At 40.1% G+C, this 17287-nt stretch overlaps 1 protein-coding gene across 1 annotated transcript in view; it reads left to right on the top strand.

Annotated features, from left to right (window-relative positions):
• The window catches only part of CHN2 (chimerin 2), a 289418-nt gene that overhangs the window by 184341 nt on the left and 87790 nt on the right, over positions 1–17287 (top strand). The window contains exon 5 of the mRNA XM_072651032.1: positions 11727–11758. Coding sequence (XP_072507133.1) covers positions 11727–11758 — 32 coding nt within the window. The remainder of the gene's footprint in view (positions 1–11726; positions 11759–17287) is intronic.

The raw sequence follows: 17287 nt of genomic DNA on the forward strand, positions 1-17287 counted from the left end.
CCCCCAGGTGCTAATGCTCTCCTCCACCTCTAAAAATCTTATTTTATACTTACCTCTGTACACAATTATATAGAGATGTAAGGTTTACAAAGTATTTTACGTATATAAGGCAGCCAAGTGGTATAGGGGACAGAATGCTCGACTCCAACCTCAGACACTTACTAGCTGTGTGACCCAAGACAAGTCACTTAACCTTTGTCATCTATAAAATGGGCACAATAATAACACTTATTTCCTGTGGATGCTGTGAGGATCAAATGAAATTATATTTCTAAAGCACTTAGCAAACTTTAGAGCCCTATATTAATGCTAACTAGTATTATCATTGTATCTCATTTGATCCTCACAAAATGCTGCCAAGTGAAGGCTGCAGGTCACACATGTGCAGCCCATGTATTCCAGCTCCTTCATTTTACTGATGTGGAAACTGAGGCTCAATGACTTGCATAGGGTCACACCATTGCAAAGTTTCAAAGTGGGATTTGAGCTGAGCTCTTCCTGACCTTCAGCCCAAGCCTACATTCCCCCATTATCAGTGTCTTTCCAGTAGAGTATAAGCTCCTTTAGGGCACGACTGTTTCATTTTGGGTTTTGTATTCCCAGTACCCAGAATAAAGGGGAGAGAGGAAGGGGTTACCAAGTATTTGTTGAGTTGAATTAAATATCTTTACAATTCTATCCCCTAACTCATGGTTCCTTTTTTCTTTCCGTTGCCATCAATATTGCATGCTTTTTAAAATTAGCATTATTCACGGTTCCCAAAAGAATCGAAAGATATTCTAGGAAATATAAGCACAGAAATTGGATGATGGGAACCGCAACTTAACAGAAAGAGCTCTGAGCATTGGCAAAGAGCTTATGTGAGGGAGGACTAGGACTGTGCCCTGAGCAACAGTGAACTAAAGGCATCCCTGAAAAGAAGCTTTGACTTAGTAATATAAAAGCCCTTTCTTTAAAAAAAAAAATCACTGTACTTTTATTAACTTGACAAACACCAACAAATCTGAACATTCTTCTATGCAAATAACAGGAGAATAGGGCTATGCATGACATTGTGACCCTCCACCATAAATAGATGGCTCTTTATAAGAATATTTCCAATTCAACCCCACCTTGCTTGTCTGTGTCCTCTGAAGAACTTCCCTCTTCTCTCTCCAGTATATTCTTAGTGATTCATTAATGCTTTTTTCTTTCTTTTCTTCTTGAATATCACTATTGTGATTTCCCATATCTGCCAACTTTCCCTCCACTAAAAATAAAAATAAGAGCTCTTCTTGCAATAAATGAATGTAGTCACCAAAAGCAAATCCACTCATTGGTCATATTGATAAATGCATGTCTTTTACTGTACCTTGAGTCCTTCCCCTCTCTTGGAGGGGGTAGCATACTTCCTCCTCAATCTTACCGTCATCATCCATCATTATCATCATAGCTAACATTCTTCATTTTTTAAAAGCCTGGTTCTCCCTATCTGACCCAGGTTGGAAATACTGGGGTCCCTCATGGCCTCATCCCTGTGCTGATTGACATAGGAGCTTTGACCTTCTCTGTTTCTGACCTGGGCAGTTCAACAAAGCTGGTCAACACAACAGCTGGATCTGATAGCATACACCCATAGTCACCTGCTTCTGTAAAGAAAGGAGGAAGGTTCATTTTCTGTTGTCTTTGGAGGGGGTCGGAGTGTGGGGGATGGTAAATGTGGTTATGATAGTAGCATAGGAACTAATTTTATTTTTTTGTCCTCTCCGTTAACATTGTAGCTATTGTGTATATCACTTCCCTAGTACTATTGACTTCTCTAATCACTGGTTCAAATCACTCTTCCAATGCTTCTCTGAATTCCTCATAGTCGTTGTTTCTGGTAGAACAGCAATAATCCACAGCTGGGTCAACCATTCCCCACTTGATAGCCATCTACTTTGTTCCCAGTTCTTTGCTAAATGTGGACCTGTTGAAAACATTATATGTCATCACTCAGGAATTTTGGTGGTCATGCATGTTTTATGGAATCTTCTGGTGTATCCAGTCTCTTCTGGTCCTAGAAGGCATATACTCAGACCTTGGATATCATTGGGAAGCCAAGATTACTATGACACCTCTGAGTCCCTTCTCATCATCCTTGGTTAGTAATGATGTTGGATTCCACTGTGGGCCTGCCCAGCCCTAGTGTCTGACATCACCCTGGTGGCTGTGAGCACTGTGATGGTGGTTCATTTCCTGACTTAAGCTGCACACCCTCTGCCCCTAAGGCCAGCTACTTATTCCTTAAATACGTTTTCTAATTTTTATCTTCCTCTTATCTTTAGTCAGGGACACCAGTTTATCTCACTGCCCTTTAGGTAAAAATTCCCTTCTCCACATCATATTGCCCTCAACTGGATGGACAGAGGGACGTCTGTCTATATAGACAGGATAATAGGATGCCCTTGAGCAGTATTTCTGGTGCTACATGGTCTCTTAGAAGATGTCACAAAACCACAGAATTCAGAGTTGTAAGAGGCCCTAGAGGTCATGTAGTCCAACCCATTCCTCCCCCTACAACAATCCCAACAAAGTTTTATTAACCCTTTCCTCAAAGGCTTTAAATGTGGGGAAACCTACCACTTCTTGAGGTAGCTCTTTTCATTCTTGTACAGTTCCAATAATTAAGAAAGTTGATTGACACAATCACCCCTGGGAAGCCTTCATGTGGCATCAGGTTTGGCTGACTGCCTGAAACCACTCAGAAAATTGGCAAGTCAGTCAATAAGATCTTTTCAAGGCATGCAAGTAGTGAGCATCATGATTTGGGTTGAAGATTCTCTGTCTTACTGTGCATCTACTGTTTCCTTGGAGGTTTTTTGCATTGGACCCACCTCAGTCAGAATTGTATCCGCTTAGCCTTTGAGGCCTGTGTTCACTAATCATGAATAGGAGTCTACTTGCTGATAGATCATGTGTTCACAAAGGCAACAGGGCACCTCACTGACATGATAGACTGGAAGGGCTATGGACCTGAGAAAAGCATGGAAACCTGAGCATAATCTATGTGCCCTGAAGGGAGAGAAAGACTTCCTCCAGTAATAATGCATTAGTCCAGAGCCTCAAGCTCCACATAAACTTCTAGAAGGAGGGAGAATGTCCCAGCCCCCAGCTTTATTGCCTTATCACTCAGCTGATTTAGGGATGGGGAGGTTGGGAGTTGCTAACACACTGTGACTCAAGAATGATGCTCCCATAGATGAATTCTTCATGGGAAGAAAATCAATTCCTTGCACTTCACCCTCTGTGGGATTTTTCTGGACTCACTCCACCTTCTCTTTGTTCTTTGGATACTTGGCTCTTGAATTCAAATCTTATTTTCCTCCCTTGCCCTCTAGATAGACTTATAGACTTATGGCTTTGGTTTGAGAATAAGTTATAGGTTATAGTTTGGCCCTGGGACCATCGAAGGAGGGATAGCTAGTGTGACAAAATGACCATTCAAGTCAGGAAGACCTAGGCTGGAATCCAGTCTCTGCCACTAGATGTGTTACCATGGTCAAGTCCCAGCTTCTCTGGGCTCCTTATTAGTAAACCTGGAGAATAATATCTAACATATTTACCTCATAAAATTTTTTTGAGGCTCGAATGAGATTTGGGAAGCATTAATGCACCATACAAATATCGGTTGTTACTTTTAATTACTCTATTGGATTCACAGGATAAGATAATGTTGAGCTCAAAGTTCTCTTCTGAGTCTCAAAGTTTATACCAGCTGCTGAGCTGGTACACACTCTCCCCTCCTCTTGATCACACTTGCATCTTTAGTACAAGCTGCACCCCTCCTCCCTGCTCTCCATCTGAGGAGTAGGGACACGACCCTTCTAAGTAATGAAAGCACTTTTAAAAAATGAACTTTAGCTTCTTCCAAAGTCAAAGGGGAGTTTGTCCTACCTATGAGACTTCTTGAGGTTTTCCTGTGGTTGGTTCTGTGTTCACCCATCCTGTGAGAGCTGCTTTTGCATTTAGCTGCTTCCATAAAGGTCTGAAGTACTCTTTTGCATTTTCAAAACAGAATCAGGCTTATCACGTAAAAGTGATAGATATTTCTTTTTCTCTACCTCCTATTACATTAGTTCATTTATTACATTCCTTTAGTTTGCTAGTTTTGAGTTAGTAAAATTTGTTTTATTTGAATGACTTCCTTCAGAAAGACTTCCAAGGGGAACATCTCATGTTAGGCTACATTAATGGAGTTATAGGGTCCAGATGACTGCCCATTGTTCAGTCTATGGTGAGCAGTTGGAGAGATAGCCCATAGAGAGAGTGCCCATTATTGTATATACCTTAGTCAGACAGTGCAAATGGAGCAAAAGCTGGCCCAGCACTGACCAGGAGGACAGTGGCATAGAGTGCATATGGAAAGCTGTGTTGTACCTTAATGATGCTAAGCTTTCCTTGAACACACACACACACATACATATATATACATATATATATGTATGTATATATATATATATATATACAAACAAGAATTTATTTTCTTTCTCTCTTTTCCCATCCATTGGGGGAAAATAAAGAAAAACAAAATCCTCATCACATGTGTAGAGTCAAGCTAAACAAATTCCCATATTGACCACGACCAAGAAATATTTCTCATGTCCATCACCTGTCTGTCATGAGGAGGGCAGCAGGTCATCCATCCCCTGCAGTGATGGTTTGTCTCTATTTTGATCAGACTTCTCACGGTTTCCAAAGTCATTTATCTTTTCAGTATTTTTGCTATTGTATCAGCGGCTCTGGATCTCTTTACTTTGCCCCAATTCATGTAAAGTCATTTCAGGTTTCGTTGAAATCATCTCTGTGATCACTTCTTGTGGTACAATATTATTCCATGACATTCATATGTCCTAATCTGTTTAGTTGTTCCCCAATTAACAACCAACCAAAAAGAAGTGCTATAAATATTTTTGTATATATGAAAAGGCCTATCTTTGAAGGCCAGTGTTCTTCCTGTGGTGTGCTATGTCTGCAAGTCACGGAATGCCACAGTCTGTGAAACATTGACAATCACCCAGAGGCCAAGGGAGATGCACATGGGGGTGTGAAAAAGTTGGGACACATTATAGACAAGTAGCTACGCAAGAAAAGCAGCATAAAGGATGTTGGCAGAGAAACGTCTGACTAGGGAAGCAAAAGAAAGATGGGTCAGTTACCTCTCAATACATGGCTCAAGAGAGGGTTGAGTAATGGCCAGTCCTTCTGCGCCGCCGCTAGATTCACAATGTCAGGGCCATCAGTCAATCACTCAGTATTTATCAAGTGCCAACTGCACCAAGAGCTGGAAAAAGAGACAACAGGAAAGGATCCTTATCTTTAGGGATCGCGCGTTCTATTGGGAGAAACATGTATGCTTAGAGGAATATATGCAAAAAAAAATTTAAGACAATTTTGGTGGGAAGGGGAGGAAAGAATACCCCCAGCCCTTCAGTGGACCCCCAGTGGGAAACTTACTGAAGAATATGAACAAAGGTTCAGTCATACAAGATGGGAAGAATTTAGCTTTGATCTGTAATATTGTTGTTGTTGAGTCATTTCAGTCATGTCCAACTCTTCATGACCCTATCTGAGAAAATGCTGGAGTGTTTTGCCACTTACCTCTTCAATTCATTTTACAGATGATGAAACTGAGGCAAACAGACTTAAGTGACTTGCCCAGGGTCAAGTGGCTAAGTGTCTGAGGCTGGATTTGAACTCAGAAAGTTGTCTTCCTGACTTCAAGCCCTGCACTCTATCCACTGCAGCACCACCTAGCTGCCCCAATCTGTAATATTAGAGAGGGTATCCAAAGCCATAAGATCCCAGATTCATAGGCATATTCATGGGCATATTTTTTATTATTGTGACTTTAAAAATGTCAGCAAACATGAACATTTCCATACACAAAGAAAAGTAAGAAAAGGAATTGTCAATGACACCATGACTACACTCCTAGATCTGTGATCACATTGGTAAAAACAACCTCTCCGAAAGTGCAGATTGCCACCCATTCATACCTGTTGAACTAGACTTTTGTTCATATCCTTTAGGACAGCTTGGTTTATAATGATTATTGTTACTATTATTAACAATAACAATAGCTAGGTTTCCATAACACTTTAAGGTATATCAAGTGCTTTACAAGTATAATATTTTATAGTTTTAAAAGTTTATATTAAATTTAATTATTAACTTGATACCTCCCTGCTTATTTTCCCTTCTGAATTTCCTTCTACTCTCTTTTTAAAAAATATTGTTTGAATGTTTCATTGATGCTTTTTTCTTTATATTTAATCACCTCACCACTTCCACTCATTACTCATAATAAAAAAAATTTCAAACCTTACCTCCCTTGTAACAAATCAGTATCATCAACCTACACCTTGACAACATCTGAGAATGCATGTCTCATTCTGCAGTCCAGTGGGTTATCTTTCTGCCAAGAAGCATCTAGCATATCATTATCAGTCTTCCAGCATTGTAATTGGTCGTTGCATTGATCAGAGTTAGTAAGTTTTTCTTTTACAAGATTGCAATCTTTGTGTAAATAGTTCTGCTGCTCTTGCCCACATTAGTCTGCATCAGTTCATGGGAGTCCTCACAGGTTTCTCTGAAACCATTCCCCTTTGTCATTTCTTGTGGCATAATAACATCTCATATTATTAAGGTATGTTCCCATGGAGACAATGAGCAAACTGTCCCCTCATCACTGTGGTGAGATCCAGAAAGTTTCAAAGGAAAGGTCTAAAGAAAACAAGAAATAGATTCGGGGTGAAAAGCAAACGATAATTTTTAGGTTTTGCAAGTTTTCATTCCATTTTGAATTTCTGAGTCGTCAGTGTGTGTGATTTACCACTCTGTCATTTCCTTTTCTCTCATCCTCAAGATGGAACCAGAATTTTTAATTTGAAGTGAAATCCTTATATCTTCCCTCAGAATTAAATTGATTCAGCATTCCTAAGTCTAAGCTCCAATCAAAAGCATCCCCCTCTGCTTAATGAATTCTGAGGGAAAATCAGTACTCTAGCTGGTGTGTGTAAAAGGCTTTAAAATTCCTGTTTTTTCCTATTTAATGAATTCTGGTAGATGAAAACTTAACATTTACCAGCTGCTGAGAGATTAGAAACGCTTTCTTTTTCAATAATAGGAAACTTTGTTTACAGAGGACTCAGCAATCTTCATTAAATTACCTTTCATTGAACATGAAAGAGTCTGCATTTACCTTTATGGGAATAATCTTACTCACAAAAAAAAACCTCATTTACAGATTAATCTTCTCTTCTCTCTAAATATAGCTTTCCTTTAACAGCAGAAGCAGCTAGATGACAAAGTAAATATAGCACTGACTCTCGAATCAAGAAGACCTAAGTTCAAATCTGCCGTGACATTTACTAGCAGGGTAGCCCTGGGCAAATCCCTCTGACTACCTCAGTTTCCTCATCTGTAAAATGAGAAAAAAATAGCGCTTTCCAGAGTTGTTGTGAGAAGCAAATGAGATGACATTTCTAAATTACTTTGCAAACTTTAAAACACTGTATAAATGATTCTTCTCCTCCTTTTCTTCCTGATTGGTCTCTACCTCTCCACCCATCTCCTCTCTAATCCATCTTCCACACAGCAGCCAAAATAACCTTAAGGTGCGAGACTGACCCTTGCCTACTAAAAAATCTTCAGTGGCCCCCCAAGACTAAATACAACCTCTTCAACTTGCCATTTAAGGCTATCTACAATCTGATTGTAATTGATCTTTCCAGACCCACTTCATGTCATTCCCCTTCACTTGTTCCATGTTCTAGCCAAACCCATCTGCTACAATGACAACCCATCCCTGTTCCCCATGCCCAGAATGCACTTGTGCTTACCTCATAGAATCCTTCAAACCTCAGCTCAGATTTACTTCCCTTGGTAAGCATTTTCTGTTAGTTCCAGTTGTTTGTATCTTTTTTATCCTCAGATAACCTCACTTCTACACCTATACACACCCACAGAACAAGCTCCTTGAAGGCAGATACTCTCAAGGGTTTTTTTCCATTATATTATCAACTCTTCATTATATTATCAGCTTTCCAGATCACTGAAACCCAGCCACACTGATCTTTCTCTTTCCTCAGTTCCCCCAGGACTTTGTCTGCCTTCTCATATTTTTCTTAAATGATTTCCTATAACAAAATATAGTTACCAGTTTTTTTTTGTGAGCTCTTCAATTTTTTTTCATCTTTTAATGGAATTTCAGGCCAATGTCAGGCATTCATTCATTCATTTAAAAAGCATCTATTAAGTGTCTACTCTGTTTCCAGCACTGTCCTAAGCACTGGAATACAAAGAAAAAAATATGTGTGAAATGTGTGTATGTATTTACATATATTCGTGTGTATGGTTATATGGGATGAATCTAATAAGATGAAAATTAATAGTTGACAAGCATTTTTTAAAATGGGGTGTTGTATGTGAGGGACAACAAGTACAACATAAAGATAGGGTCTTTCCACTTGGGTTCAGAAAGTCAATTTTACAAATACAGGGTGGAGAGCCAGCAATTCTTGTGAATTGGGTTTTTAATGATCAGACAGCTCAACATTATTCAACAGCATGACACAGACCTCAAAATTATCTGCTTTCCCTTTGACTTCTGGCCCCCACTCATAAAAAAATCTTAAAATCTTTCCTCATGTGAAAAAGTACCAGTGTTCTGTTAACCTTTGTCTCTGCCCCCACAGACCTACTCTTGGCTCATGAATAATACCTAGCATGGCATCTTGAGTATAGTAGGTTCATAATAAATACATACAAAGAAAATACACTGTAATTGGGGAAGGGACACTAGTACCCTTAAGGAATTAGTAAAAGCCTTATGGGAGAGATAGTCTTTTTGAAGGTAACTAGGGATTCAATGAGGCAGAGGTAAGGAGGGAGTACATTCCAGACATAGGTGAGAGTCTGGGCAAAGGCATGGAGATGGGAGATTGAATATGATGAAGGTCAGTGTGACTGGACCAGTATTGGGGAGGGGAGAGGTTGCACATGTAATAAGTCAGAAAAGGCAGACTGGAGCCAGTTGGTAAAGGAAGGGTTTTAAATTTAGAAGGATAGTGCTGATTTTCCTTTAGTTCAAATGACTTGAAATTTAAAGTACTGACCATAAGAAAATGGGTTATCTTTTCCATAAATTCACTGGGAGGGGGAGTTATGCTCATTTGAGGAGAGGGCAGTCAAAAAAAGAAGTGCCTTGATTAAATCCAACAATTACATATTGATAGTTTTGTCTGAGGTACCACACTAGAAAGCAAAACAGGAACTAACTTTCTAAAAACATTGACCAAGCTACTTACCTCCTTAGCTTCTGTAAGATATGTGCAAATATCTGCAGCTCTTGGCTTTTCTCTGAATTTCAACGATACCTTATTGTCACAGACATCTCTTTTAGTGGGGAATGAAAAATGACAGGTTCATCAGAGGATGACAGAATCTTAAAAATCAATTGGATGATTCAAATGAAAGAGGTTGAATTGAAAAAAAAAAAGGTGTTTGAAAAAGAGTTTCAGATGAAAAAGAGTTCCCCATTCAAAGGCTCCCTCACCACCACTACTCCAGACACACCCCTCCCCCAAGCTTTAGTAGGACATTCCTGGCAGGGGGAGAAATCAGGTGATGAAATAAATGCCTCTTTAGAGATTGCTACATCTATCTGTCCATGATGCTATTTAGATCTCACTCCTTCTCCAAATGATACAAAGCAAACAAACAGTAGAATTTTGGATATGCAGGGTCATAAATCCCTCTTGTGGCTCAGTAGTTTTTCCTTATAATATGCACAGGGAAATGAGCACATATTTGCAAATGCCCAGATGATGAGTGTATGTTGGCTGTCTCTGGGAAACAGGGTTTCCCTTCATGATTTTGTGAAGTTGAGACATTCATCTTTGGAGCCTTCAGCCCCCTCTTTCTGCTGTGGTTTCCTTCTACCAGGGCAATCCTCATCCCACTTTCTGGTGGGCATGAATCAGGCATTAGCAGTAGAGGCATTTCTAGTGAAATCAGGGGAGAGTACTGTGGATTTCAAATCAGTTGACCTAGGTTCAAATTCCATCCTTCCCACTGTGACCACATCTGACATTCCACATCTTTGGCATATCTGTCACCTTGGGCAAATAGCTTAACCACTCTGAACCTCAGTTTCCTTGGCTATAAAGAAAGGACTTTGGACTTGATGATTCCTAAAGTCCTTCCAAGTCTAAATCTCTGCTCCTGTAGCATAATTGAATGACTGCTATAAGAAAAGATGAGTACTCTGGAATGCAGGGAAATGTGGGGAGACTTGTCAAAAGGGATGAGGAGCAATGGAATCCATGTGATATGGTGTGTGTGGGGGGGTGGGGAACGCCCTGACTCTGGAGTCCCAAGACCCCTCTACACCTGTGTAGGACGTGTGGGACCTTAAGAAAGGAATGTGACCTCTTGTGGCTTCAATTTCCTCTTGTATAAAATAAGAAGGTTGAACAAGACAGTTCCCTCTAGCCCTAAACCTGAGATCTTACGATGCCATGTTAATCTGCGCAGTGATGGTGATCATGTAAATCCTAACCCTAAAAAGTGCTTGTACTCTGATGAATTATAACCAACTCTCTTGGTCCTGGAAAACTCGTAAGGAAACATGCCTTCTTCCTCTCAATTGTGGGGAGGGATGTGGAATACAAGATACAGAATCAAATGTGCTCCCTGCGTCAAATGGCTTTGTTTAGATGCTTTTTCTTTTTTGCTAGAAAGGCTTTTCATTGTAGGGGTGGATTAAAGAGGACCATAGTCTAAAACAAAAGGTAGCATTAATGAGAAGAATTACAAAAATAAAATAAAACATTACAATGAAAAATAAGGTAAAATAAAATGAGTGAAACACTGGTATTAATATGAACAAAGATATTATTGCCATGTTTTGTTATAAATTTGTCAGATTAAAAAATGAAATAAATTCTTAAGTTTAACTTATGCTTGAATAATTTGGGTTTTATTCTACAAAATCAAATTAACAATTGAATGTAATGGCCCTTTTTTACTGTTGAAATGAAGGGGGCATTTTTGTGGACTTCTATTTTCCTTGAAATGATTCTAATTTTTAAAAGACCAATAACTCTTTTTGGGGGGTAGGGGTGACTTTAATCAGCCCTGTTCAGAGGCAAGACAACGGGGCTCCTTAGATCCCTGAGCAACTTCCCAGGATCCTGATTCTGCATCTGTAAGCTATTCAGGTTGGCAGCTAAGTGACACAATGGATACAGTTCAGGGCCTGGAGTTAGCACTCCTTCTTTTTGTGAGTTCAAATCTGGCTTCAGACTCTTACTAACTGTGTGACTCTGGGCAAGTCACCTAACCTTGTTCACCTTAGTTTCCTCATCTGTACAATGAGCTGGAGAAGAAAATGGCAAACCACTCCAGTATCTCTGTCAAGAAAACCCCAAATGGAGTCACAAAGTGTCAGACACAACTGAAAAATGACTCAACAATAAAGCTACTTAGTTTCTTTCTCATTCTTTCTACAGTCAGCTGTATAAAAAGTCCACAGATTCTTAATGTGATCAAGTTGCCATGAGAATTCTTGCCTTGTTTATTTCAATGGTATTTTAATCTCCATGATTTGAATTCCAATGCATTATTAATGAATCTCTCTCTCTCTCTCTCTCTCTCTCTCTCTCTCTCTCTCTCTCTCTCTCTCTCTCTCTCTCTCTATATAGGTGGAGAACAGACCAAAATATTATGGAAGAGAGTATGTATTATACTGGTCTTTATTTTAATAATTTAAAATGTAATCAGTTGGTATGTCATACTATATGTTCTTAAATATTAAAATAATCTAGAATTTATAGGTTCTTTTCAAAATGGCCATACTATAAGAATCTAACAATCAAGAGTAAATGTAATCAGACTTCTTTGTACTAAATTTTCTTTACGGCATGCAGGTGCTGGTTTTCTTTCCATTAATGTTTGAAGGGGAAATGCCTAATGCCAGTGACTGAGTGTTGTTGCCATCTGGACTTTAATATGGCCCCTGTACCATAACTGAGGGCCATTAGCAATCCTTTATTTCATTTTCACTCAAATTTAATGTAAAACTCTGGATTGTCTAACATTCTGAGTGCAGCTAAATCAATGGAGATTCCACCTCTTACACTTTCTATGTTCATATTAACTTGGGCAGATCACTGCACCAACTTGAGCCTCAGTTTCCTCTTGGGGGAGTCATGAAGGAGACTTGTACAAAGGGATGCAGAGTCAGGAGAACAATGGGAATCCACCTGATATGGGAGGAAAGTGTCCTGACTCTGGAGTCCCAGGACCAGGTTCAAAACCTGTTTCTACACTTGTGTAGGACCTGGGTGATCTTAGGAAGGAAATGTAATCTCCCATGCCTTCAGTTTCTGAAATGAGAGCATAGAACAAGATGACATCTGAGATCCCTTCTAGCCCTGAATCTATGATCCCATGATCCATTCAGCTGATGGAAGAGTGGATGAAAATCAGAAAAAACCTTGTCATTACCATTTCATTGTACAAGACTCAAATCAAGGTTTTCCTTGGCTTGCCTTAATAATATTCTTTTCCCTTTCTCTCCTTTCCCCATTCAGCATCTCCATTTGCTTCCCCAGCAACTGCAGCCTGTAGGTGCTCAATCTTGCAGCTTGTACTTTAAAATTAAGGAGGGGCAAGTCCATCCCTTCCAGAAAAGCTCCTTCCCTTTTGTGTGGCTCTGGCTGCTAGGAAGTTGTTTCCTGACATTTCAGCTGGTACCTGCTAAAATAGACACTGACTATTTGGCTTCATGGTTTTTGTTTTGTTTTGTTTTGTTTTGTTTTTAATTGATGTCTTTTATTTTTTTTTACATCACCATAATTTTCCCCGGTATCCTTGTTCTTCCTTCCCCATCCCCTGGCATGCCATACAACAAATACTACCCTTCTAAATATGAGAAAGAGAGAGGGAGAGACAGACAGAGACAGAGAGAAAGAGACAGAGAGAGAAAGAGACAGAGACAGGCAGAGAGAGAAAGAGAGAAGGAGGAGGAGGAGGAGAAGAAGGAGGAAAAGAAGGAGAAGGAGGAGGAGAAGAAAAGGAAGAAGGAGAAGGAGGAGAAGGAGAAGAAGGAGGAGGAAAAAATCAGTATAACTGATCAATATATTGAAAAAGCCTAAAAATATGTACGGTGTATAATACTTACGGACCCTCATTTCTGTAAACGGAAGGGATAGAGGTCTCTCCTCGTATCTCCTCTTTCAAACCATGTTTATAAATCTTCATAATTTTGCAGTTTTCTCTTTTGTTTTTTACGTGGTGCTGTTCTCTCTGTTTACATCGTCACAATCACTGTGTATATTGTTCTCTTCATTCCGCTGACTTTACTCAGCACCCTTTCATGTAGATCTTTCCACGTTTCTCTGTATTCATCCCATTTATCATTTCCTATAGCACAACAATATTGCCTTCATGTATTCACGTACTTACCCATTACTGAATCAATAGGCATCTACTTTGTTTCTGATTCTTTCCTCTTACAAAAACAGAGGAAATCAAATAGAAGTCAGGAGGCTTCATAACCCGAGGCTCAGGGCTCAAGGCCAGCTTTCAAACCCAAGCCATTTGAAGCTCTAGCTGAATTTTCCAAGGCCACAGGAGTGAGGTTAAAAAAATGTAAGTGCTCTAATTAGAACTGCTATGTGCTTTATATTCCTACATATGGGAACTTTCTTCTTATCCATGGCCTCCATGAAACAGAAGGCCAGTAATGGAGTCTCTGGGTCAAAGGATATGAACATTCTCATCACTTTATTTGCATAATTCCAAACTGCTTTCCAAAATGGCCATACTGATTCACCTCTCCACCAACAAAACACTGGTGTGCCTCTCATCCTGCAACCCCTCCAACACTGGCCAGCCCTATCTTTTGTCAACTTTGCCAGTATTCAGGATGCAGGGTGAACTCTTAGGGCTCATTTGGTTTGCATTTCTCTCTTGGTGATTTGGCTCATTCTTTCACGATTGTGAACAGTTTGCAACTCTTCTTTTGAGGCCTGTTTGTTCATATTCTTTAAACACTTCTTGGAGAATAACTTTTCATTTCACACACACACACATATATATATGCATACATTACATATAGCTTTGGTCCAATTAGCATGAAGAAGGAATCCCACAAAGTGGTCAAATGTGTTTAAATTTGCGTTGTTTGAAGTTATACTTATGTAGTCCCAATCCAATGGGTATGTAGTGCATATCCAAATGAAGCAATCACTTCACAGAATGTATGTGTGTGTGTGTGTATGTATATATGGATACATACACATACATAGATATGAACTGTCTCCTCTATATACACATATATATGAAATCAATTCTTTGTTTCTGACTCTTGAATACTAAACTCTTATCAGAGAAATGTGATATAAAGATTACTCTTTTCCCTTCAATCCCTTCCCTTCTTCCTTTGCGCAGGAGTTTTCTGGTTTCATGTGTTCACTGTGTTGCCCCAGTGTGACCCACTGGACAGGGACTTGGAATCAGAGACACCTGGGTTCAGTCCTCCTCCTCAGACACTTATTGGCTGTGACCCTGAGCAGGTCATTTAATTTCTGATCCTTTGTGTACTCAGCTAGGACATAGGTGTAACAGCAGCCCTCACCTTGCACAATAGTGCGGATGAAGTGAGATAATTCATGTAAAGCGTTTTGCAAACCTTAAAGAGCTATAAAAATGCTGGCTATTATTTTCAATAATACTAATTGAATTCTAGCTATTATTATCAATAATGATGACAGTGATATCAATGATGATAATTGTAAGTAGTGGAAAATAATGGCATCTCCTTCACTAGGTTTTTGTGAGCATGGAAAGAGCATGAAATCAGAGATTTAGAGCTGGAATGGGACCTCAGGAATGTCAGGGCTGCCACTCTTACTTTTTAAGGATAAAGAAGCTGTTCCCAAGATCTTAAGTGACTTGGCCACAGACATGCAGTGAAGAGTCCGAGGCAAGATTTGAACTCGGGTCTCTCCTGTGTTCAGATTTTGTCCCTGTCTACTCTACTACCCAGCTGCCTGGTAAGATCAGGCATGTAAGGCTTTTGGCAAATCTTAAAATACCGAATAAATGTCAGTGGTTGCCCTTATTATTTGGTGGCCCTCTCAATCACATTGGGATGCTAGAACTACAGAGCCAGGCCCAGATTCCACCAAGGAGTCAAGAGCATCCTTCATCACTCGCCCTCTGAGCTCCACCTTTGGAGAATTAATGGGGGAATTTCTCTTGAAGTCCATCTTCCAGGCTGAACCCTGGGCTTCTTTTCCTCCCTTCTCCCAGTCAATCAGGCCTTCATGATTAATAGCCCACTTACCTGTCCTGAGCCAGCAGCCTCTCTCTAATTAGAGCACTTAGATTTTTCTAACCTCACTCATGTGGCCCTGTAGAATTCAGCCACAGCCTTAAATGGCTTGAGTTTGAAAGCTGGCCTCGAGCCCCGAGACCCTTGGGTCATGAAGCCCCCTGACTTCTACCCTGGAACATTAGTAGGGTGTTTACCTCCATTAAGGTTTAATCTGCAAGGCCGTTCACCCGATATACTAAGGTAAAGACCAACCCTCTTCTCAGGAAGATTTGTTCTCATGTGAAGGAGACCTGCCCTCCATGGCTTTCTTCTTTATGTTGTCACTTGTTCTTAACTAACCCTGCAGTCTAATCGGAAGTGCCCATGATACTGTTAATGTCTTTAGGAGGCAGGAAGGTGGGAGAGGAGCACAGGGATGCCACTCCTGAACCCACATCCAAGGGAGATGTTGCTGAATCATGAGATCTGGCAGCTATAAATCACCAGAATTTCTTCATTTGAGCTTCATCTCAAATTTGGTTATTTATCTGAAGATAGCTACCACCAAATCTAAAAATTCAGAGACTATCGAGTGTGAAGACAGTCAGGTGGTTCGGTAGATAGAATGCTGAGCCCAGAGTCAGAATTCCCTGAGTTCAAATTCATCCTCAGATACTTACTATCTGTGTAACACTAGGTGAGTCTCTTAACCTCTGATTGCCTCAGTTTCCTCATTTGTAAAATGGTTATGATATCTCCCGCTTCTTAGGCTTGTTGTGAAGACAAAGTGAGACAATATTTGTAAGACACTTTTCAAAACTTAAAGCTCCACATGAATTCTACCTTTTATTACCTATCATAATAACAGCACCAGCCATACAAGCTGTGAGGACTGAATGTACTTAAAAGAAACAAGCGTTTATTAAGGCTCTGTTATGTGTTAGCTACTGTGCTAGGTGCTTTATGGTATGGTTTCAGTTATTCCCTACGAAACCCTAGGAGGTTGTTTACTTTTTCACAGTTGAGGAAACTGAGGCAGACAGAGATTAAGTAAATTCTCCAGGCTCACACAGCTAGTACATATCTGAGGCAAGCTTTGAACTTCAGTCTTTGTGTCTTCAGGTCTGCTACTCTATCCACCGTACCACTTAGCTGCTTCATGTAAACTGTAAAATACTAAATAAGGGAGAATTTTATAACAATAATCATTATTATTTTCATCCACTCCTATCAGCTATGTTGGGGCACAAAGACAGTATGAAGAAGGCAGAAATCCACAGAGCGGCAAAGTTTCTTTGCCAGCCCTGAGGGACTCTAGGAAAGAGAGCTCTTATCTCTTCCAGCCTTGACCTGTTTCTACAATGCCCCTGTCTGGTGATCTTAGAATAATGGGTCTAGGCAGGGGTGGGGAACCTGCACACATGTGACTTTCTAGGTCCTATGGTCTTTTGACTGAATCCAAGTTTTACAGAACAAATCCTTTCATTAAGGGGATTTGTTCTATGAAATTTAGATTCAGTCAAAGGGCTGTCCTTGAAGACCTAGAGGACCCCATGTGGCCTTGAGGCTGCAGGTTCCCCACCCCTGAAAGTGTGGAGGGACCTGAAATTCATTATAAAATTGAGGAAACTGAAGCTCCAAGAGATTGGCTTGCCTGAGGTTATCACACAAGTAGTATCAGAGGTTGGATCTGCACCCACATGCTTTGACTCCAGAGCTGGGGTTCTAGGTCACACCCTTCATTTTAAACAATGAAATAGAGAACCAAGAGGCCTCAAGTGATGTTCCCGCTTCAAGTGATGTTCCCAAGTAAGGGGCAGAGCTGGGACAGGGCTTTCTCTGCCTCCTTGTCCAAGTCTCTTTCCACTGCTTTTTGCCATTTCCTTCATTCATGCTATCCTCAATCCATGTTTGGATTATCTCAGACAGAGGCTGTAGCTA

Source organism: Notamacropus eugenii, chromosome 3, assembly GCF_028372415.1.
Source record: "Notamacropus eugenii isolate mMacEug1 chromosome 3, mMacEug1.pri_v2, whole genome shotgun sequence".
In the NCBI taxonomy this organism is placed as follows: Eukaryota; Metazoa; Chordata; class Mammalia; order Diprotodontia; family Macropodidae; genus Notamacropus; species Notamacropus eugenii.